Source organism: Heterocephalus glaber, unplaced genomic scaffold, assembly GCF_053883595.1.
Source record: "Heterocephalus glaber isolate CG9 unplaced genomic scaffold, H.glaber_assembly_v1.0 deba00001461, whole genome shotgun sequence".
Classification (NCBI taxonomy): Eukaryota; Metazoa; Chordata; class Mammalia; order Rodentia; family Bathyergidae; genus Heterocephalus; species Heterocephalus glaber.
In genome coordinates, this window is record NW_028258308.1 from 45582366 (window position 1) to 45607211 (window position 24846).

A 24846-nucleotide genomic window follows, 5' to 3' on the forward strand; every position below is an offset into this window, starting at 1 on the left:
GCCCACCCCGATTCCCCAGCCCCCTCTGTCCCCGCCTCTCGCCCCCCATCTACCTCCACCCGGATCCCCTTCCCCCTCACCCCCGCCCCTCTCCACACCCTACCTCTCCTCCCCTTTCCCCGCCCACTCTGATTCTCCAGCCCCGCCTCCAGCACCTCTCTCCGCCCCACCGCTGGGCAGGATGGGAGCTGACAACGGGAGTTGACAACTGGAGCTGCTGTGGAACGCGGAGAGGGGGCGGGCGGAGGCGCGCCCCTTAGGCTCCCCGGAGGAATGAGCGGGGCATCTCCGGCCGTGCTGCTGCTGGCCGCTGTGGTGCTGGGCGGCATGCTGCGGGCCCCCGGCGGCTCCCCGCAGCCAGGTGAGAGCGGGCTTTGCGGGCGCGGGGGCGTTGCGGTCGCGAGTGGCTCGCCCTGCGGAAAGCGCTCTGCTTGGCGTTCCGAGCCTCCTGCACCTCGGGACTGAAGAGGAAGTGTGCTGGAGCCCTGCCGCGCCGCCCGCCAGAGCCCCGCGGGCGGACTTCCGAGCTGAGGCGCTGCCTCACCGGTCTGGCGCTGGGGTCCGGAATCAGACCTGAGGCCTGGGAGGGCATCTTCGCCCTGAGTGGATTCTGGTGTGCTGTGGGACGGGAGAAACGCTGAGTACAACCACGAACTCATGAGGGGAAATAGTAACAACGACTTCCAGTGCCTCCATCAGTCTGTGTGTCTGTCTGCTCTCGACCCTTGAGTGGGGTTCCCCAGGACTCTAAAGGACCACTTCTGCAAGCCCCTCCCCAGCGAATTGGTTTTTGACTTGGGATTGAGGGATCTGCAAAGTGACAGACACTTTGAGCAGTGTTTGGGGAGAGTCTGCCCCTTGGGAACGGGCCGCCCACCTCTTCCTTCTCCTCCACCTTGCTATTCTGTACCAGGATAAAAGGGGCTTTGGTATCTGTGTGAAGTGTAAACTGCCACTTCCCAATCAGAATCTTGTGGGAGGAGAATAAATAATACTGATGTTGAATGTTTGGAAAACACGTTTAAATTTGCTCATTATTCAAGGCGCTGTTTTCTATTCACCAGCCTAAAAAGTGAAAAAAAAAATTAAAAGGCTAATTCTGAACTAGCTCTTAGGGAACAGATAAGCTTCATCTCTAGAGACTAGTAACCTAGAGGGCAGGTGCATGCTTAGACTGACCTGGCCTTAAATCCTGGCTGTGAAGGTTGGTGACCTTAGGTAAGTTGATCGATCTCTCTAGACCTCAGATTCCTCATCTAAAAATGGAGATATGCCGGTCTTAATGGTATGTGTGTATAGTCGCAGCTACTCAGGAGGCTGAGGCAGATGGATCACTTGAGCCCAGGAGTTTGAGCCCAGCCTGGGCAATGTAGTGAGGCCCCCCTCCTCAGAAAAAAAAGAAAGACACCAAGAGCTATTTCCTAGGGGTCTGCTGGGACTTGGCACATAGTAAGAGTACAGTTATTTGTATTGCCTGGGAGTCTCCCAGGCTCTGAGAGTCACTAGAGTTGATCTTACAAATCAGCACCACCAAATTGGAGAATAGTTTCATAATGCATATGAGAAGCTGTTAAAAGCCTAATTTTGGTTAAAGGTTATTTCTGAAATACCAGTTCACTTTCATTTCAATATGGAACTATGTGAAAACAACACATTCATTTTAGATATATACATCATTTCTTATAAAGAAATAGGAAATAGGGAGATACTAGAAATAAGGTTACATGAAAACAGAAAAAACAACTTTTAACAATATTTAACTGGGATGCGCCTATCCTAAAGAAGCTCTAAATGTTCTGTCCATGGATCATTTAATGGTCATTTATTGAGCACTACACATATTATCAAGTTTAGTCTTCCCCAAAATCTTATGAATTATACATCTGGCGACCCCTAATTAATTAGTGAGGAACCTGAGGCAGGGCCGGATTCGGAGTTAAGTTGATCTAACTTGGAGTCTGCACATTTAACCCTCTCTGATCTCTACCTCTTTCTCTGAAAGCTGTCTAGAAGGACACCAAAGAACAAAAAATGATGGGTGAACTTTCATTAATCTAGAGAATAAAAATCTGTAGATTGAGTTATATATTGTATGTTTTGTCTTCACTGAGCTAGAAAAAGGTAAATGAAAGTAAACTTAAAAATAAGAGATTTAACCTGGTTAAGTGAAGAATTTCTGAATTAACTGTTGAGATGAATTAATGGGGAGCGTTCATAAATTACAAAGTAAAGCAGACAAAATTCATTTCTTTTTTTGGGTGGGGTGGTACCAGGGATCGAACTTAGGTCCTTGTGCTTTTGAGGCAGGTGGTGGAACCACTGAGCTAAATCCCCAGCCCTAAAGATCTTAATGTAGTGCCTGGCATATGACATGGTTTTTTTTCTTTTTTGGGGGATACCAGGGATCGAACTTAGGTCCTTGCACTTGCAAGGCAGGCGGCGGAACCATTGAGCTAAATCCCTGGCCCCATATCTTTTTAATTGTTAGTAGTTTCACTTTTTTTCTCTTGCCTAAAAGCTGGTGGATAAATTATTTTCTCTTATATATAAGATCACTATAGAATGGCCAGTTGGTTTAAATGAGCCACTCTTTAACTCCAGACGGTATTAGTTCATTTTGTTTTTCTACCAAATTGCCAAAACATAATTTTAAAATCCACATCTTTAGTGTGTATATCTATGCTGGGGATAGAACCCAAGTCCTCACATAGTGCTAGGTAAGTACTCTACCACTGAGCCCCACCCCATGTCCTGAATGTGCATTATGCCATCCTAAGAATATCATGTAGCAAACAGGTGACCTGTATGGTTGATTGAATACCAGAGCAGTGGATCTCTGTGCCCTTCAAACTGAGACCTGTAACTTCTTCCTTTCCTGTTTCAAATGTGCCACAAAAGCTAAAAGAACATTCAGAAGTACAAATCAAAGTGTTGGAAAATAGGACTCCTCAGACTTTGCGCATATCACCCAAAGATCCTGCTAACTCATACACTGTAACTAGATGGACTGGAGTTCTGCGTTTCTGACAGCCCAGGCTGAGCTCTGATCCTGTTGATGTGGTATGAAAGTCTGGGTCAAGGACATTATCTAACTTTTGTGAGTTTTCATCTGTAAAATGGACAAAGTATGTCAGAAGTGGGTAGTGCATATCTACAATTCCAGGACTGTGGAAGGCTGAGGCAGAAGGATCTTAAGTTCAAGCCCAGTCTAGGCAACTTAGTGACTTAGACTTTGTTTCAAGATAAAGAAAGGACTGGGAATGTAGCTCAGTATGAAGGCCCTGGTTTCAATCCCCAGCACTGGAAAAATCGACTAAATATACAGTTCATGAGGTTGTCACTATTGAGTGGAAACTATAATTCAGAGCGTAGCATATCTTAGCACCTGATGAATGTACATAGTCCTTTTATACACTGGTCATGAATGGTGTTGACAGAATCCTTGTTTGTAATAGAGACATTTGTGTAGAAGGATGCCTGTGTGCGCGTGCGCGTGTGTGTATGTACGCGCATGGGTGTGTGCTTGCATGCAAATGTACAGAAAGTAATGTATTAATGACCCCATAATTCCATTGTGCAGGTATATGAGAAGCACTACTGGTGTACTTTGTCTCTTATTCAGGTGACTTTTAAATTGTAATTTAATTTAATTTTATTTCATTTTATTTTTGGTACCGGGGATCGAACGTGCTTGCCAGGCAGGTGCTGTGCCGCTGAGCTAAATCCCTGGTCCACGTGACTTTTTTTTTTTTAAAACTTATGTTCTAATCCTTATCAGATTTAGACAATAGAAAGCATATGGAGTTAAAGATGGATCAATCTTTGCTACTCATCCATAATGAACTCCCGGGAACAGACTTGATAATCTACTGGAAATCTGAGCGGTGTTACCAGGTATTGTGTTCATACTAACAATTTTGCTTACTTTAGAAATGATCCTTAGTGCTCTCATATCTAAAGCCCTTTACATGTTAACTTCAATTTTACAGGGAAGGAAACAAACAGGCTATAATAAAGAATTAAAAGAAATATAATCAAGGAAAAATGCTTAGGAGTGGACAACATCCATTTTTTAAGCTTTTTCCTACCTATCTTGTTAAAAAATTAAGGTCTTGGTGATAAACAAATTGATAGACCACATTATATTTCTTTTGTATAATGCATAAGCATCTTGTTGGACCAGAAGAGGAAGGTGACCTAGATAAAACAAAAATAATAAGAAGAGTAGGAAGATTAAAGGTTGAAGGAAAGGGTGTTATTCCGGGAATCTGCCTCATTGAAAATAATTTATTTTTGTTTAATTTATTGTTTTGTGGTGCTGGGTTCTTGCACATGCTAGGCAGGTGCTCTGCGATTGAGCTGCACCTCAGTTTCTAATGTTATTTTTTTAACAAAACATTTGTTGGTGGATTTTAGGCATACATAATGATAACACTCATGATAGGGAATTTGTACCTGTGTATGATACATCCCGGCTCTTTTTTCCCATCCCCCTCCCGTCAAGCCCCCTCCCGCCATGTACAAAAGCTTTGATTCCATTTTTTCCTTCTATTTTCACTTTTTTCTTGTCTCTTCTTTTCTTCCTCCCCCTCCCTTGTTCCCTTTCCCATTTGAACATTTTCTTCCCATTTCTCAATATCTATTATACATTTTAGTCCTTATTTTCACTTTCAATTTCTCACACCAGAGAAATAATGTGGTATTTAAACATGTGTGTGCGATTTTTTTTTTGGTTTTGTTTTGTTTTGTTTTTGGTACCGGGGATCGAACTCTGGTCCTTGCATTTGCAGAGCAGGTGGCAGAACCACTGAGCTAAATCCCTGGCCCTCACTTAAGAGTATGATCTCAAGGTTTATCCATTTAGCTATAAATATCTGAAGCTCATCCTTCTTTATGGCAGAGTAGTACTCTATTGTGTGAAAAAACCCACCCCTTGATCCATTCGTTGGTTGATGGGGATTTGGGCAGTTTGCAAGATTTAGCTGTTACAAATTGTGCTGCTATAAACAAGAGTGTGCATATATTGCTGTGGTATGATGCTTTTAATTCTTCAGAGGATACCAACAAGGGGAATAACTGGGTCAAATGGAACCTCTAGTTTTAGTTTTTTCAGAAATCTCCACATTGATTTCCACAGTGGTTGTACAAATCTACACTCCCACCAACAGTGGAGAAGGGTTCCTTTTTCTCTACAGTTCTGCTAGCATTTGTTATTGGTTGATTTCTTTTTTTTTAAGTGTATATCCTTTTGTTGGTATACAGTATAATGACATTTTAGGTATACAATATAATGACATTCATCATTGGAAATTTGCACCTTTACATAATCTGTCTTGGTTCTTTTTCCCTCTTGCCCTGCCCTCCCTTCAACCCCTCCATCCCTCCCTATTTACAAAGACTTTGTTTCCTTTTTTTCATTTTCTCATATTAATTCCATTCCCTTCTTTCCTTTCCCCTACCCCTCCTACTTCCCCTTCCCCTTTGCCCCTTTTCCTATTTCACATTATTTATTATACCTTTTGGTCCATATTTACACTTTCAGTTTCTCACATTAGAGAAACTATTTGGTATTTACACGTGTGTCCTATTTATTTCACTTAAGAGTATCACCTCAGTGTACATCCATTTGGCAATAAATGTCTCTAATTTCTCATTTTTTATGGATGAGTGGTACTCCATTTTATTAAAAAAACACGTTTTCTTTATCCAGTCTCCAGTTGATGGGCATTTGGGCTGTTTCCAAGTTTTAGCTATTACAATCTGTGCTGCTATGAACATGGGTAAACATATATCACTGTGGTATGATTCTTTTAATTCTTTGGGGAAGATCCCCAGCAGGGGAATAGCTGGGTCAAATGGGACTTCCAGTCCTAGTTCTTTGATATATGTCCATACTGATTTCCACAGTGGTTGCACCAGTCTACACTCCTACCAGCATTGGAAGAGGGTTCCTCTTTCCCCACAGCCCCACCGGCATTTTTTATTGGTTGATTCTTGATAGCAGCCATTCTTTCTGGGGTGAGGTGGAATCTCAGTGTTACATCTCTGGAATAACCAGTGATGTTGAAGATTTTTTTATATGTTTATTTGCCATTTCTACTTCTTTGTGTGAGAAATGTCTGTTCATTTCAGATGCCCAGTTTTGGATTGGGTCTTTAAATTTGGGAGGTCTGCTTTTTAAAAATTCTTTATTGATTCCAGATAGTAGACCTTTGTCTGAGGGACTGCTGGCGAAAATTTTTTCCCACATTGTGGGTTGTCTCTTCACACTGCTGGTGGTTTCTCCTGCTATGCAGGAGCTTTTTAGTAAGAAGAAATCCCACTTGTTGATTGTTTGTGCTAGTTCATGGGCAACTGAGGTTTTGTTCATAAAATCTTTTCCTACACCAATGTCATCAAGAGTTCTACCTAACCTCTGTTCCAGCTGGTTCAGCATTTCTATTTTAATATTTAGATCTTTAATCCATTTCGATTTTAGTGTAGTGCATGGTGAGAGATATAGGTCTAGTTTTAGTCTTTGGCAGGTTGAAACCCAATTTCTCCAGCACCATTTATGAAAGAGGCTATCTTTCCTCCAGTGAGAGTGTTTGGCTCCTTTTCAAAGATGAGGTGGCTGAGTGTGTCTGGAGTTGTTTCTGCATCTTCTAATCTGTTCCACTGGTCCTCAGGTCTTTTTCTTTGCCAGTGCCATGCTGTTTTTATCACAGTAGCTTTGTAGTATAGTTTTAAGTTGGGGGTTGTAATACCCCCTGCCATGTCTCTGTTACCTAGAATTGCTTTTGCTATTCTGGGTCTCTTCTTGTTCCAAATGAATTTTTGGATTGTTTTCTCAAGGTCTGGGAAGTATGTTGCTAGGATTTCAATTGGGATTGCATTGAATCTATAGAGCAGTTTTGGAAGTATGGCCATTTTCACTATGTTGATCCTTCCTACCCAGGAGCAAGGGATGTCTTTCCATTTCCTGATACTGTCCTCAGTCTCTCTTTTCAAAGTGCTATAGTATTCAGAGAAAAGGTCTTTGATTTCTTTTGTTAGGTTGATTCCTAGGTATTCCTAGGTATTCCTAGGTATTGATTTTTGTGTGTTGACCTTGTATCCAGCTACTCTACTGAATTTGGTTATTAAGTCTAGAAGACTTTTGGTGGAGTTCTTGAGGTCTTCTATATAGAGTTTCATGTCATCCGCAAATAATGACAATTTTACTCTTTCATTTCCTGTCTTTACTCCTTTTATTTCTTTCTCTTGTCTTATTGCCATGGCTAATGTTTCAAAAACTATATTGAACAAGAGTGGTGATGGTGGACATTCTTGTTTTGTTCCTGATTTTAGTGTGAAGGATTTCAGTTTTTGACCATTTAGTTTGATACTGACTATTGGTTTTTCATAGATGGCTTTTATCAGATTGAGGTAGAGACTGTCTATTCCAATTTTTTGTAGGGCTTCTGTCATAAATGCGTGTTGGATTTTTTCAAATTCTTTTTCTGCACGTATTAGGGTTAGGGTTAGGGTTCTGAGGCTTGTTTATGTGTCTTCTCATTTTCATGGAGCTTGGGGCTGTGTTGTTGGAGCCCGTGCTGCTCAACTCCTCTATGCTGGGAGTGGTGGTAGGTTGGCCTGGAAGCCTCCTACTCTGCACTGGGAGGTGTGGCATGTTGACCCGGAAGCCTCCTCTGTGCTGGGAGCTGTGGCCCGGTGACCCAAAAACCTCCTCTGTGCTGCGACCTGTGGCCTGAAGCCTCCTCTGCTCTGGGAGCTGTGGCACAGTGACCTGAAAGCCTCTTCTCTCACTGGGAGCTGTGGCAAGCCTACCTGGAAACTTCCTGTACTCTGGGAGCTGTGGCAGGTTGACCTGGAAGCCTCCTTTGCAATGGGAGCTGTGGCATGTTGATCCAGAAGCCTCCTCTGTGCTGGGAGGTGTGGCTCGCTGACCCATAAGCCTCCTCTGCACTGGGAGCTGTGGCATGCTGACCCAGGAGCCTCCTCTGCATTGGGAGCTGTGGCACACTGACCTGGAATCCTTGAGCTGGGAGCTGTGGCACACTGACCCGGAAGCCTCTGTGTTGGGAGCTGTGGCAAGGTGACCCGGAAGCCTCCTCTGCACTGGGAGCTGTGGCATGCCTTGGTTGATTTCTTGATAGCCATTCTTTTTGGTGTTAGATGGAATCTCAGCATTGTTTTAATTTTTATTTCATGACTAATGATGTTGAACATTTTTTAATGTATTTATTTGTTATTTCTACTTCTTCATCTGAGAAGTGTCTTTTCATTTCACATTCCCATTTTTGGATTGGGTCTTCAAATTCAGGGGGTAAGACTTTTTTGAGTTCTTTATATATTCTAGATAGTAGTCCTTTGTCTGATGAGTAGCTGGTAAATTTTTTTTCCCCACACTGTGGGTTGTTTCTTCACTCTGTTGATGGTTTCTCCTGCTGTGCAGAATTTTTTTTTTTTTTGGTACTGGGGATCAAACTCGGGTCCTTGCGCTTGCGCACCAGTCAGCAAAACCACTGAGCTAAATCCCCGGCCCAATGTGCAGAAGCTTTTTAATCAGGTGAGATACCGGTTGTTGATTCTTTGTAATATTTCTTATGGGGTCTGGGTTTTCTTCATGAAGTCTTTGCCTACTCCTGTGTCCTCAAGTGTTCTACCTATTCTGTCTTCCAGAAGATTTAGTGTTTCTGTTTTAATATTTCGATCTGTGGTCCATTTCAATTTTAGATTAGTGCATGGTGAAAGATGTGTCTAGTTTCAGTGTTTGGCATGTGGAAAGCCAGTGTTTTCAGCACCATTAATTGAAGAGGCTATCTCTCTTCCAGTGAAGGTGTTTGGCTCCTTTGTCAAAGATTAGGTGGCTGAGTATGTCTGGAGTTGTTTCTGAATCTTCTACTCTCTTCTATTGATCCTCAGGTCTGTTCTTTTGCCAGTGCTATGCTGTTTTCATCACAGTAGCTTTGCAGTACAATTTTAGGTCAGGGATTGCCTTGCCTTTGTTGCCCAGAAGTACCTTTGCTATTTTAGGTCTCTTCTGGTTCCAAATGAATTTTAGGATTGTTTTTCCTAATTCTGTGAAATATGCTGTTGGAATTTTGATTAGGATTGCATTAAATCTGTATAATAGTTTTGGAAGTATGGTCATTTTCACTATGTTGGTTCTTTTTTTTTCATACTGGGGATCATACTTGGGACCTTGTGCTTGCAACACAGGCGGTGGAACCACTGAACTAAATCCCCAGCCCTATATTGATTCTTCATAGCCAAGAACAAGGGATATCTTTGCATTTTCTAACATCCTTTTCAATCTTCTTTTTTCAGAGTACTGTAGTTTTCAATATAGAGGTGTTTTAATTCATTAGATTGATTCCTAGGTATTTCATTTTTTTGGATGGTATTGTGAAAGGGATTGTTTCTCTAATTTCTCTCTGTTTGTTATTTGTGTACAGGAATGCTATTGATTTTTTTTTTTTGTACCGGGGATCGAACTCGGGTCCTTGTGCTTGCGCAGCAGGCCGCGAAACCACTGAGCCAAATTTCCAGCCCCTGCTATTGATTTTTAAGTGTTGATACCACTAAATTTGGTTATCAAATCTAGAAGTCTTTTGGTGGAGTTTTTGGAGTCTTCTATGTAGAATATCAAGTCATCCACAAATAATAATTTAACTTTTTCCTTTCATTTCCTTACTCCTTTTCTTTCTCTTGTCTAATTACTGTAGCTGATGTTTCCAGAACTATATTGAACAAGAGTGGTGACAGTAGACATCCTTGTCTTGGGCCAGATTTTAGAGTGAAAGCTTCCAGTTTTCGTCCATTTAGTGTGATGTTGGTTGTTAGTTTGACATAGATGGTATTTACCAGATTCAGATAAAGAGCATCTATTCCAATTTTCTGTAGGGTTTTTATTGTGAGTGGGCATTGGACTTTGTCAAATGCTTTTTCTGCATCTTTTGAGTGATGATATGGTTTATGTCCTTGACTTTGTTAGGGTATATTACATTTTTTGATTTGCATATGTTGAACCATCTCTGTATCCCTGGGAAGAATTCTTCTTGGTCATGGTGTATTACCTTCTTGATGATTTGCTACATTCTGTTTGCCAGTATCTTATTGGGAATTTTTTTTTTTTTTGGTACTGAGGATCGAACTCAGGACCTTGGGTTTGCAAGGCAGTCGGCAGAACCTCGAGCTAAATCCCTGGCCCCTTATTGGGAATTTTTGCATCTATATTCATTAGGGGGATTGGCCTGTAGTTCTCTCTCTCTCTTTTTTTTATTGCTACCGGGGATCGAACTGAGGACCTTGTGCTTATGAGGCAGATGCCACTGAGCTAAATCCCCAGCCCTGTAGTTTTCTTTTTTGTTTAGATCCTTCTCTGTTTTTTGCATCAGGATAATGCTTGCTTCCAGGAATGAATTAAGTATTGCTTCCCTTTTAATTTCATTAAAGAGTTTGAGTAGTGGCCTTAGATCTTCTCTAAATTTCCTGTTGAATTCAGCAGTGAATCTGTCAGGGCCTGGGCTTTTCTTTGTTGATAGGCTTTTAATTACATCTTTAATATCATTGACTGATATTGGTTTATTTAGAATTTTTATATCTTCTTGATTCAGTTTTGGTAGTTCATATGTATCTAGGAATCTACATTTCTTCTGTTTTCCATCTTATTAGAATTTAGAATACAGGTTCTTGAAGTAGGTATTGATGATCTTCTGGATTTCTGGAGGGTCTGTTTTGATTTCAACATTTTCATTCCTAATTGCATGAATTTGAGTCTTTTTTTGATAAGGTTGGGTAAGGGTTTGTCAATTTATTTAGTCTTTCAAAGAACCAACTGTTTGATTTACTGATTTTTTTGGTGTTTTTTTCTTAGTCTCCATTGCTTCAATTTCTGCTCTGACATTTATAATTTCCTCTCTAATCCAAGCTTTGGGCTTGACTTGCTTTCCTTTTTTCTAGAAGCTTGAGGCTTGACATTAGGTTGTTTATTTGAGCCTGCTCTGTTTTTCTGATACAGGAATTCACTGCTATAAATTTCCCTGGTAGGACTACTTTCATTGTATTCCATAAGCTCTGGTATGTTGTATTGGATTGTGGTTTAGTTGTATAAACTGTCTAACTTCTTTAATTTCATGTGTGACTCATTGGTTGTTCAGAAGGTTGTTATTTAATTTCCATGTGTTAATGAAGGTCTTGTGTTTTTTTTTTGTCATTGATTTCCAATTTCATTTTACTATGGTCTGACAATATGCATAGGATAATTTCAGTTCCTTTGCATTTGCTTAATCATGTCCAATGAGCTAGTATGTAGTTTGTTTTGGACAACGTCCCATGTGCAGCTGAGAAGAATGTGTATTCTGATGTTTTGGGGTGGATAATTCTGTAGACATCTATTAAGTCCATTTATTCAAAAGTTTGGTTCAGTTCTGATATTTCTTTGTTGATTTCTTGTCTAGTCGATCTGTCTATTCATGAGAGTGGGGCATTCAGGTCCCCCATTACAATTGTGTTAGTGTTTATCTGATTTTTCATGCCCATTAATGTTTTTTTAAAAATTCTTTTATTGGTACATTTTAGGTATACAATACGCTTACATTTATCATTGGGTGCTTGTACCTGTACATGATGTATCTTGTTTCTTATTTTTTTCCTCATTACCCCCTCCACCCTTCCCTATTTACATAGATTTCGTTTCCATTTTTTTTCTTTTCTCATAATTTTTCCTTCCCTTCTTCCTTTCCCCTTCCCCTCCCACCACCCCTACACCTTTGGACCTTTTAATATATCAAATTATCAATTATTCATTTTAATCATTTTAATCCTTATTTACACTTTCAGTTTCTTACTCTAGAGAAACTGTTTGGTATTTACACGTGTGTGTCCTATTTATTTCACTTAAGAGTATGACCTCAATATGCATCCATTTAGCTATAAATGTCTCTAGTTTCTCATTCTTTATGGCTGAGTAGTACTCCATTTTATAAAAAAACCACATCTTCTTTATCCAGTTTCCAGCTGATGGGCACTTGGGCTGTTTCCAAGCTTTAGCTATTACAAACTGTGCCGCTATAAATATGGGTGCACATATATTGCTGTGGTATGATTCTTTTAATTCTTTGGGAAGATCCCCAGCAGAGGAATAGCTGGGTCAAATGGGACCTGTAGTCCTAGTTCTTTGAGGTATCTCCATACTGATTTCCGCAATGGTTGCACCAGTCTGCACTCCCACCAACAATGGAGAAGGGTTCCTTTCTCTCCACACCCCCGCCAGCATTTGTTATTGGTTGATTTCTTGATTGCAGCCATTCTTTGTGGGGTGAGGTGGAATCTCAGTGTTGTTTTCATCTGCTCATTAATGTTTGTTTTATATAGTTGGGTGGGCTGGTATTTGGTGCATATATATTTATGATTGTTTTTTCTTCCTCTTGGATTGTAGTGACCTTCATTGTCACTCTTAATCTTGGCTTGAAGTCCACATTGTCTGCAAATAGAATAGCTACCCCTGCTTTTTTCTGGGTTCCTACCGCCTGGAGTATTGTTTTCCATTTGACTTTCAGTGTAAGAATTTCTTTTTGAATTAAATTAAACGTGATTCTGTATACAGTAAATTGTTAGATCTTGCTTCTTGATCCATTCTGCCAGTCTGTGTCTTTTGTTTGGTGAATTGAGACCATTTACATTGATAGTTATAACTGATACATATTGACTTGTCCTTGTCATGTTATTTTCCTGTTGTTGGTTCCTTTTTTTCCCCCTCAGTTTAATTACTTGCCTTGCCTGGTGGATTATTTCCATTGGGATTCTTGGAATTGTCTCATTTTCTCTTTCTGGAATACCCTTCATAACTTTTTGGAGTGCTATTTTGCTGGTCATGAACTTCTCCAGGTATTCATTATGGATATATCTTATTTCTCCATAATTTTGCGGGGCACATCAGTCAGGGTTGGAGGTTTTTTTCTTTTAGCATTTGAAATACTTTACTGCAAGCTCCCCTTGATTTGAGGGTTTGTGTTGAGAAGTCTGCTATGATTCGGATTGGTCTTTGTTTCTTTTCTCTTAACAGCTTTTAATGTTCTGTTTTTGTGTTGAATTTCTGGAATCTTGACTATAAATGGCTTGGTGTAGGTTATTTTTTTCTGATCATGAGTGTTTGGAATTGTATATGCCTCACTTATCTGTATCTCAAGTTCTTTTTCCATGCTTGGAAAAGTTTCAGCTATTACTTCTGTGAACAGGTTGTTTATGCCCTTTGTGCTATCTTCTGATTCTTCATTGATTCCAATTAATCTTACACTAGTCTTATTTGCCTCATGTAGCAGCTTTTGGATTGATTTTTTTTTTTTTTTGGTCTTTTGCTATTTTATTTCTTTTTTGGTACCTGGGATTGAATTCAGGACCTTGTGCTTGTGGGGCAAGAAACAGCACCACTGAGCTAAATCCCTGGCCTGGTCTTTTGCTATTTTTAAAGAGGTCTTTCTTTTGATGATTGCCAGCTTTAAGTCTGTGTTCTAGATCTGGTACTCTATTTTCACATTGGTTAAGTCTCCTGCATATACTTTCAGTAGAATTTTTAATCTCAGATTTCTATTTGAGTTTGTTTTATGGAATCCAGTTTTTTTACCATGTTGGGCATTCATGGTTTCCATGTCTTTTCTGAGCTCTTTTAAAATCTGTATCTACTCTAGATTCAGTAATCTAGAGTAATCGTTTCCTTCCTTGTGATCATTATCTGTTATTTAATTATCTTTTGTTTTGGTCAAAGGATATATTAATCTGTTACCTCTGCTGCTCCCATTTCATAAAATTCAGCTGATAGGTTTTTTATTTCTTTCATCTTGATGCCTCCTTGATTTGCCTTCGACAAGTTGGAGGTTATAGGTTGCATCTTGCTTCTGTGTTTTCTCATTTTCTATTTTTTTGTTTATTCATTTTCTGTCTTGAGGCTTGTAAATTGCTTCTGGTAGGTAGCTTTATGGAAACCTCTTTAGGAAATGACTACTTTCCAGAGATGTCTTCTAGGCATAGCTGGCTTTTGGCTTTTGAATCTGTGTGAATTTACTAGGGATGAAGTGTTGTTGCCTGTTTGGCCTAGCACTCAGTTCTTTGGTACTAGACTATCATAGTGTTTGTGACTCCCAAACAAACTAGGTATTGGCATTCAAGGAAGATCAATTGATCACAACAACTATGTTACCTTGGCAAAGGTAGTACAATCAGTAATGACAATAACATCAAGCACAAACTAGAAAATGACAAGCCATAATAGCCATTAATTTGCTAATTTTAACCATAGGTGCAAGATTTATAGTTATATGACAAGATCTAAGACAGATCAGACAGTTACATACAGTAAATATCCACTCAATAGGGAGGCTTTACCCTAAGGGGAGAAATTTAAAAGGAATAGGAGGAAAAAAGAGATAACTAAAAGAAGAGAAAGAAAGATTACCCATGCCTCAGAAACTGAAGAGGAAAGGAAGAAGGGAAAAACAAAAACAAGTACAAAGCAAGGCAAAAAAAATTGTGCTCATGAAATAATAAAAACAGTGAAGAAATAAAAACCAAAAGAAAAAAAAAACACCCATAAGCAAAGAAGAAAAAAAGAAAGCAAAAAGAAATTTCTCTGTGATTTCAAGCCTGTGATTATCTTCTGGGATATCTAGAGTTTTGTGGTAGTGAAGTGTGACCACTGTGGGGTCCCCAGACAGACTGCTGGGCAAGGAGTAGGAGCAAATCAGCTTTTTATTAGTTGGCTGCTCCAGGGGATTCAGATCACCTTGAGATTGTCGAACAGAAGTTTACTTCCATTTTTATAGCTTTATGTTTTTATGGGGAGGGAGAAACAGCAGCTATAGTTGCTGGGGAAATAGCCATCAATCTAAGCATAATTACATAAGCAGAGGGGTAATGAAAGGGGGAGCAGGGAGGTTTGGCAGGGCTTTCTGAGATCATCTTGCTCTAGTGAGTTTACATTGTAATAGTAGCTATAATTACAATGTATCTTTCTTAGCAAGCATAGTGACAGTTAAATTATAGTTGCCCAATTCTGCACCAGGAGAGGGAGACTGGAGTTGGTTTCCTCTCTCAGTAGTGCCCAGTTCAGAGTGTGACTGTGCTCTTGTTGGCAGACAAAGGAAGCTGTCAGCAAGCTTGGAGTAGGATTAGGGTGGGGCGATAGTTTTGGTTCAGTACTGTCAAATCCATAGACGTTCAGGCTGATCCTGGCCTCTGGTCATGGGGTTGGGGCTTGAGCCGTTCAGCCCACAATACTTTCTGTGTCTTAGGCTGGCCTGACCTCAGTTTCCTGTTGTTGGATGTCTCCCGCAGTTGTCCCTCACTCTGTCACTATGGTATTTTAACACTGGAAGCCCTGAAATGAAGCCAACCCATGGCTGCTTATGTAGTGGGCTCAGTTGGCCCTTCTCTAAAAAGGTACCAGGTACCTTTTCAGGAGACACAGTAATCATTTGGGCTAGAGGCACACATTGCTGTTGTAGGGGACAGTATCCATTGTTATATTCCTCTGGTGTGTTTCTCTCTGGAGGCCTCTGGAGTCACCTGCCCTCACTGTGGCTCTGTAGATTTGATCTTCCTTTCTCACGTCATGAGCTGGGAGCTGGGGAGAAAGTGCAGATTGCCCTCTCAATTTTCTGTGTTGAGGGCTGTCTTCTCACTTTCTCTAGACTTCAGTTTTCCCTTCAGATTCTTCCTAGATTTCAGGGATCCACTTCCTTCTTTTCCCCAAGTTGTTATTTTTTACTGCTCCATGATCTTCCTGGAACTCTCAAACCAATTCTTTTTTAAAAAAATTTGTGTATATATTTATTGGCACATTTTAGGTATAAAATACATTTACATTTATCATTGGGTGTTTGTACCAGAACATGATGTATCTTAGTTCTTATTTTTTCTCCCATTACCTGTGCACCCTTCCCTATTTACAGAGTTTGATTCCATTTTTTCTTCTTTCTCATAATTTTTCCTTTCCCTTCTTCCTTTCCCCTTCCCCTCCCACCACCCCTACACCTTTGGAACTTTTAATATTTCAAATTATCAATTGTTCGTCTTAATCATTTTAATCCTTATTTACACTTTCAGTTTCTCACTCTAGAGAAACTGTTTGGTATTTACACGTGTGTGTCCTATTTCACTTAAGAGTATGACCTCAATATGCATCCATTTAGCTATAAATGTCTCTAGTTTCTCACTCTTTATGGCTGAGTAGTACTCCATTTTATAAAAAAACCACATCTTCTTTATCCAGTTTCCAGCTGATGGGCACTTGGGCTGTTTCCAAGCTTTAGCTATTACAAACTGTGCAGCTATAAATTCTTTTAATTCTTTGGGGAAGATTCCCAGTAGGGGAATAGCTGGGTCAAATGGGACCTCTAGTTCTAGTTCTTTGAGGTGTCTCCATACTGATTTCCACAGTGGTTGCACCAATCTACATTCCCACCAACAATGGAGAAGGGTTCCTTTCTCTCCACACCCCCGCCAGCATTTGTTATTTGTTGATTTCTTGATACCAGCCATTCTTTGTGGGGTGAGGTGGAATCTCAGTGTTGTTTTCATCTGCATCTCTTGAATGACCAGTGATGTTGAACATTTTTTCATATATTTATTTGCTGGTTTTACTTCTTTGTCTGAGAAATGTCTGTTCATTTCGGATGCCCATTTTTGAATTGGGTCTTTGAATTTGGGGGTCTGATTTTTTTCAGTTCTTTATATATTCTTGATAGTAGACCTTTGTCTGAGGTACAGCTGCTAAAAACTTCTTCCCACATTGTAGGTTGTCTCTTAGCTCTGTTGGTGGTTTCTCTTGCAGTGCAGAAGGTTTTTAATAAGATGAGATCCCAGTTGTTGATTCTTTGTGCTAGCTCCTGTGGTACTGAAGATTTGTTCATAAAGCCTTTTCCTATGCCAGTGTCTTCAAGAGTTCTACCTAACTTATCTTGCACCAAGTTTAGTGTTTCTGGCTTAATATTTAGATCTTTAATCCACTTTGATCTTAGTTTAGTGCACAGTGATAGGTATGAGTCTAGTTTTAATTTTTGGCAAGTTGAGATCCACTTTTTCCAGCACCATTTATTAAATAGGCTATCTTTCCTCCAATGAGGGTGGTTGCCTCCTTTGTCAAAGATGAGGTGGCTGAGTATGTCTGGAGTTGTTTCTGCCTCTTGTAATCTATTTCACTGGTCTTCGGGTCTGTTTCTTTGCCAGTACCATGCTGTTTTTATCACAGTAGCTTTGTAGTATAGTTTCAAGTTGGGGATTGTGATACCCTCAGCCATGTCTCTGTTGCCTAGAATTGCTTTTGCTATTCTAGGTTTCTTCTGCTTCCAAGTGAATTTTTGGATTGTCAAGCCAATTCTTATGAAAAATTTTATTTAAATGTTTATAATAATGAAAGTGATGATAATTGAGGTTGCACCCACTCTTGACTGAGGGGTGTGTACTGTGTTTAATGTATATCTCATTTAATCCTTAGAACAATCCAGGTGTTACTGAGATTAAGAGAAACATGATGACTTTTTTCCTGAGTCACTTAACTGTTAGCAGCATATGAATTCATCCCCTTCTATAGCCTCAGGGGTCAAAGGAGTGGGATGGAAAAAAAAGAAAGATATCATGTATAATTCCCTGTGATGAATGTTTCCATTATGTATATCTAAAATGTACCAGTAAATGTTTTGTTTAAAAAAAAAGTAGAATTCTGGTTTGTTAATCAAAAGAAAAAAGGGAAATGCCAAACTATTGAGTAGAGATCTCAAAGTTTTGGAAAGCAGTATACTCATCCAAAAAAGTGAATCAGTAAAATAATAAATATGTAAATTATAAATGAGAGAACTGAAATAAGAATTAAGGGATGATATTTTTGGAGCTGGACATGGTGGCATATGTCTGTAATCCCAGCACTTGGGAGGCTGAGACAGCCTTACATTGCAAAACCCTATCTCAAACCCCCCCCCCCAAAAAAAGAAGATAGATGATGTTTTTAACCTGAAAGCCATACAAATGATATATTTAAGGGAACAATGAAAATTAGAAATTAAATAAATATATCAACTAAAATGAAAATAATTAGACTTTTGATGAATAGTTATTAAGATGATAAATTTGACACTCAAGTATTGATTTTCTTGGGCTAGGAGTGTGCTCAGTGGTAGCTTGCATGCTTAATATATGTGAGGCATTAGGTTCAATTCCCAGTATCTCTTCCCCATGATATTCTTCAAAAACATATGAAAATTGATTCAAGAAATTGTGAACATAAATTACAAACTTATTAAAAAAATCTATAAAGTTACAACAAATTTTCCCACCTAATTTTTTTATACTTAAAAAATAATTCTTATCATGTATAAATGGGCTCAATAAACAACACAAAAGATGTCTAGCTATCAGATTGTTTTTCAGTATGGATTGAGTATTAATCCTAAATCTGGCAAAAATCTTAAATTCTATCTGAATAAGTTAGCATGTTGAAAGATTTACTTATGACAATTTTTTTCCTCTTGAGGATTCTACAAATGTCAAATATAAAGAAAATAATAAGAATTTAACAGGAAATATATAGGTTAAATGGATAGCCAACATAATCTGACATGAAGATTAATAGGAAAAATGGCAGTACTTTCCAAATTCATATATTTAACATAATTGCTGATAATATATCAGTGTAAGACTTTGTGGAATCTATATAAATTAAAAAGTGTATTATGACTAAAGGCAGGAGGAAACATATTTAAAATTACTGCACATCATTTCTCAAACATTCCAAGAGGTTTCAAGTTAAAAAATGTAACCCACTAACTAAAACTACAACAACTAAAAAAGGCAGAGTACGTTTTTAAACTAATGAAACAATAGAAAAAAAACAAGCCAGGTAAGTATGTTTATATAAGAATTTGTATTTATAGCAAACAAAATATAAGAAAGTAAGAAGGAAAGCACTAGAATAGAGAAATATTTGAGATAGTTGAAAGTTTAATATTAGTGTGTATATATGGACATAGTTCTAAGATTGTGCTCAAGAGAATTTTAGGTCAGACTGATGGTTCACACCAGAGGAAACAAAATAACAAAATATTGAATTATTTAATACACTGATAATTTGAAATATAATATTAATGGTATGATATAAATATCCAGTAAGTGAACAAAATGAAAAGTGATCCTGGCAAGGTTATAGAAAAATTAATATATTATTGTAATTTTACTTATTGTGGTAATATTTGACCACTAGTAACAGGAATCATTAAAATTGTTAGGCTCATCCAATAATCTCCCTTTTGGAAATTTACCTTAGGGAAAGAAGTGAAAGGATGTTGATCTTTTAAAACAACATATTTACAATTTATATATTTACTTATTTATTTTTTGAGACAGGGTTTCACTGTGTAGCCCAGGCTGGCTTTGAAGTCACTGCAATCTCCTGCCTCAGCTTCCTGAGTGTTGGGATTACAGGTGTGGGCCAACATGCCTGGCTATATTTACATATTTACAAAAACAGCAAAGAGCACTGAAAGTAGCCTAAGTACCCACAATTACAGTAGTTGATGAAATATAATGAATATTGTTAAATATGCAAATTAACAAGTCAACTGGAAATTTACTTGCAAAATAAGTAAAACAATAAGGTGCAAGATTTAATATAAGCTATATCAATTAGTTTGAAAAGTTTACTGGTAAATAAAAAATTAATCAATTCCATAGTGGCCTGTCATTGTTTTAATATAAACTCATAGGTACATTTTATCTGAGTTACTGAAATTTTCAAGGTTTTTATGAGTATAAGAAAACAGTCCCATCAAGATCTTCAGTTGAGTATTCATGTCGAGAGTTTCTTTTTTTGTTAGCTTTTTGAGACAAGGTCTTGCCCTGTAGTTAAGGCTAGCCTTGAACTCACCAGGTAGCCCAGAGTGGCCTCGAACTCACAGTGATCATTTTGGATTATAGGCAAGCCGCCAGCATGCCTGCCGGTACAGCTGATAGACTTTCAAAAGCCCCTAACAGGGCTGGACTGTAGTTCATTGGTAGGGTGCTTGCCTTTCATGCTCAAGGCCCTGGATTTGAGTCTCAGCACAGCCAAAGAAACCAAAAAGCCAAAGTTTAAAAACTCTAAAAGTTTTCCTGTTGTGTTTTTGTTTTCTAGTGCTTGTTCCAGTTTCTGGTAAATATTTCTCATGGTAGAAAACCTGGGAAGCCAGCCTTTGCATCTGTCTCTGTCAGCACCCAGCACGGCTCCATTCTGCAAATTAATAATACATTGGAAGAGAGGGAAGTTTGTAGGTTTGTACCTGCTATTGTTAATGTAACTGGAGATGGCATTTTCTCTCTGGTTTTCTGTATGATTTTATTTTCCCTGTCTTTAAAATACCTTTCTTTCTTCCTTTCTTTCCTCCCCTCTTCTTCCCCCCTCCTTTTCTTCCTTTCCTTCTTTTCCTCTCTCTCCCCTGTCCTTTCCCTCCCTTCTCTTTCCCTCTCCGCTTCTTTGAGACAGGGTCTGTATAGACCAGGCTGGCCTCAAAGTCACAATCCTCCTACCTTAGTCGCCATGCATGGCTAAACTATTTTTCTTTATTTTCCTGATCTGCACTCAGGTATGCATATCAGTCTGCCTTCATGATATTAGTAAAGTCCAACTCTTTATATCGTAATCTAACCATTTGTCTTAATTTTACCTAATCTCTATAGGTTGGAATATAAATTCGGAGAATTTGGAAACTATTCTCTCTTGGTAAAGCACACCCACAATGGAATCAATGAAATTGCCTGTGACCTGGTTGTTAATAAGAATCCAGTTGATAGTAACCTTCGTATGTACATGTTCTTTATTGACTTTTAAAATTTGTATTTTCAAAGATTTCAGGTTTTGACTACTGTTTGTAAAGTGAAGCAGTCCATGGTACTTTTTATAATTAAAAAGCTAGATTATAGATTATGTATACTATTTAGTCATGGTATACTTATCATATATACATTTTTTGGTGCTGGGGATCAAACCTGGCTGTACCCATTATACAGTGTTTTCATTGTGTCAGTGATGTATGTAAAGTAAAATATGTCAAAAAATTATATGATATAAATATATTCTAATATTGTTATTAAGTTTTATTATAAAGCATAAATAAACAAGTTAAAGCAGTGGAAAGAAATTAGAAATAGGGCAGTTGACTTTCCTTGTGTGAGAATTTAGGATGTAGTGTCTCCTGTGTCTCACATGGACAGCCAGCTCAGAAGGATTCTCCACTGTCTGATAACTCTGCTGAAGAAAATCTGTCACTCTGAGCCCCATTGGATAGTACTGTGAGTGTGGCTTTGCAGGGGGCAGCAATGAATCCCTGTGGCATGAGTAAGACTGTTTATAGAGCGTTATTAGAGTCTGAAGTTACTGTAAGAGAATGTAGGAGTCAGTATGAAGGAGCCAATATGGGATAGTTTAAGCATTAAAAAGAATAATATAATTGATGAAAAATATGAATATATAAAAGCCACGGGGTCATTATAAAATTAAAAAGAGTGAAACCATTCTCTACAAGTAAAAAACAAAAAAGCAATATTTGGGTTACCTTTGGGAATAATGAGCACTTGATGTTTGTGGTGATTTATAATTGTTAGTTGTAAGGAAAGTTAAAGATTTATTCTGCTTCTCCTGTCTTAATGTAATTCAAGGTAACCAAATAGTCCTAGTTGATGAGGGTGAACTCTTTAGAGAATTCCAGCCCAATGTGGCAGAATGCCAGGATGTTTTGCGACAACACCAACACCAATCAGCTGGAAGGGGAACTTTACATTGAAGGGGTCCAGGTTTCAGCAGCTCCACACTGGCACCTCCTTAGTGTTAGTGAGGGAATTATTGTCTATTCTGCATGATATTGTGATTAAATGAAAAAGGCCTATTTTAAAGAAGTTTCTGATTGTGAAATAGCTTTAGAGTTACAGAATGTTTCGAGTAAAGGGTTCCTAAATACACTTTGCCTTGCTTCCTTATGCCCTTAACTGTATAATGAGAGTACAATTACCCCCATACACTGTTACTGAAACCAGGAACTTCACATTCACACAGTACTGGTCTATAAACTTATTTAAGTTTCTTTAATTGTTCATTTTAGTCTCCTTTTTCTAGTCTAGAGTTCACTCAAGGATGTCACGTCACATTTAGTTTTCAGATATCCTTCATCTCCTCCAGCCTAGGACATTTCCTCAGACTTTCTTTGTCTTTCATGATTGTGCAGGTTTTTTTTTTTTTAGTAGTTTCGAAGGCTAGTTATTTTGTAGAGGTTTGGCATTGTTGGGTGGAATACTACCAGAGGTATATTGCGTCCTTTTCAGTGCACTATGTTGGGAGGTACAGGAAGTTAGTATGCCTTTTATATTACAAGGTCCATGTACATTAGAGGTGCTTATGGAAGAATGTGAGGCATGAAGCGATATGATGTCTAAGATCTGTTTTAAAAAACAGTCAAACGAGAGGAGAGTTAGTAATGAAACAAGTGATACATTTGTTTTTCTTTTTTGTGGTGCTGGGGTTAAAACTCGGGGCTTTGTTCATGCTAGGCAAGTGCTCTGCCACTGGACCATACCCCAGCCCCAAGAATGGCAATATCTTGATAATTGTAGAATCTGAATGATGGGTTCATCTGGGTTTATTATACAACTCTCTGTACTTTTGTGTATTTTTGCTATTTTTCATAATAAAAATTAATACTCTTCATGAAATATTTTAAATTACTTACAGGTAATTTAACATAAAGAATATAGGCTTTTGGGCCAGGGATTTAGCTCAGTGGTGTTGCCGCCTGCCCCACAAGTGCAAAGACCTGAGTTCGATCCCGGGTACCAAAAGAAAAAAAAGCAAAAAGAATATAGACTTTTCATTTTTCATTGGTGGATTAAATGTAATGCATTGATAACATTGATGCTTATGATGACATATTTGGTGATAATGCTCTTTTCTTTCTGTAGCTGTGAGTGTTGCATTTCTTGTTGGTCTAGTGCTCATCATCGCAATATCCTTCCTAAGGTTCTTGTTGAGGTAAGGTGCTGGGGAGGACACAACTGGAGAAAGTAGAGCACAGAGATTATACATTCAAAAAGGACAATTTGCCCCCTCAAATGATTATTATTCTGTCCAGATGGTATCACCCAAATCAAAAAAGACCATTATTCATTGATTAACCTGTGTACATCCATGATGTTTATTCTAGTCCCAGGTTTTAGAGAATTACTGTTGACTAAGACATGGTCTCTGAATATAGGAAAAAGATAAAGTTTTAGTGGATCTTTGCCTTTTCCTCACATGACTGAAAATTAAAGTGCTTGAGAAAGAATTACTTCCTAAAGAACCTCTCGTTCTCCTATTTGGTGAGTGAAAGTGGCTTATAATCTCCTTCTCGTCTCTGAGGCTACCCCTTAGTCTAGCTTTCTTGTTCCCTGCCAGCACTGGAGTCCGGTAGCAGAGGCAGAAGATGAAGGGCCGGCCCTCATGTCTACAGCATTGATTCCTTTCCTTTGGACAGAGTGAGGTAGTTTGCAAAGGGAATTTGCTCTTTCTCTGCCTGGTTAATAGTCATTCTGGTCAGTCAGTCTTGGTTTAGTCAATGTACAGAGGGAAGTTCTTTCATGCTTTAAAAAGAATGAGATTGGAGTTAGTTTTTGTGTGTTCATCCTGGTAAAGTCTCAGGAAGGACCACGAGGTTTTATTGGTGAGCTGTATCCATATTGGAAGAACTGTACTCGTTTCAGCACATATACACATTGGAAGAACTAACACCTAACCTTTAAGTAGGCTACCTTGAAACTTTGGGGAGTTTATGCATTCTGACTGGCTTTATACATCTTAGAAGTAGTGCAATTCTACGTGTGAGAAACTTGACTGTATATAAGGGTAAAAGAATTACTTGGCATAACCTAACTCTCTTTTAGGGACATAGTAGAATTTTAGCAGAGGAATTCTGTCTCTTTGGATTAAGGCATTATTATCTTGTCAGTCTTTTTTTTTTTTTTTTTTTTTTGGTACCGGGGATTGAACTCCAGTCCTTGAGCTTGCGCAGCAGGTGGCGAAACCACTGAGCTAAATCCCTGGCCCTCTTGTCAGTCTTTTGATAAGATTAAATAGTATTCCAGCCCAGTGTATTAATGCTTTCATTTGGTGTTCATATGAATAGATCTGTTCCATCATTTTTTAAAGTAATTGACAACTGTGACCACATACTTGCAAAGAGAAGAAATTCCATCTTAGCACTGCTGTGGAATTGAGTTCCTCTTTGCATATGATTCTGCCTTTCCTTCCTGGGGGCTGAATGTTATATTGTCAGAAGAGCTACAGTCCCTCCTTCCTTGCTCATAGCTTCCTGACATACCTGTGGATGTCCAGGGAAGTCCTGTTGGTCTGAACCAGAAAAAGCAGAAAAAAAATAAAGAATCTCCCTTCCTTTTACTTGAGAACAAACATGTACAAGAGAATTTAGTGGGGCTTTTGCTTTGTTTTTTAATATTTTAACTTCTCCTTTTTGTTCTTATGTATGTCTATTTTAACCTTTTGCATGGGATGCTGCTGTTAGCAGTGCTAAGTAGAAATGGGAATTGTGTTGTAGGGGAAAAGAAATTACAAATATATGCATTGAATGGATTGTGTTTGAATATTGGTTTTGAACAATTGAACTGTGAAAAAAAAACTCCGTGAGACAAGGAAACTGAACTGGCTATATGATATTAAGGAATTATCGCTAACATTTTAAAATGTGATCATGATTATCATAATTATGTTTGGAAATAAAAATAGTCCTTTTAGAGATACATAATATTGAATAGTATCTCTAAAAGATGAAATGATATGATATGGGATTTTCTATA

At 38.6% G+C, this 24846-nt stretch overlaps 1 protein-coding gene across 4 annotated transcripts in view; it reads left to right on the plus strand.

The window, feature by feature from the left end:
• Positions 1-153: 153 nt before the first annotated feature.
• Hgsnat (heparan-alpha-glucosaminide N-acetyltransferase) overlaps positions 154-24846 on the plus strand; it is a 67155-nt gene continuing 42462 nt past the window's right edge. For 2 of the 4 annotated variants that reach the window (XM_004875362.4, XM_004875363.4), the window contains exons 1-5: positions 160-361; positions 3779-3894; positions 20144-20280; positions 20686-20807; positions 22957-23026. In XM_004875362.4, the coding sequence (XP_004875419.2) occupies positions 274-361; positions 3779-3894; positions 20144-20280; positions 20686-20807; positions 22957-23026 (533 nt within the window). In that variant the 5' untranslated portion in view covers positions 160-273. Of the gene's footprint in view, positions 362-3778; positions 3895-20143; positions 20281-20685; positions 20808-22956; positions 23027-24846 lie in introns of all 4 variants that reach the window. The other 2 variants (XR_015438740.1, XM_087180422.1) reach the window with 2 other exon arrangements.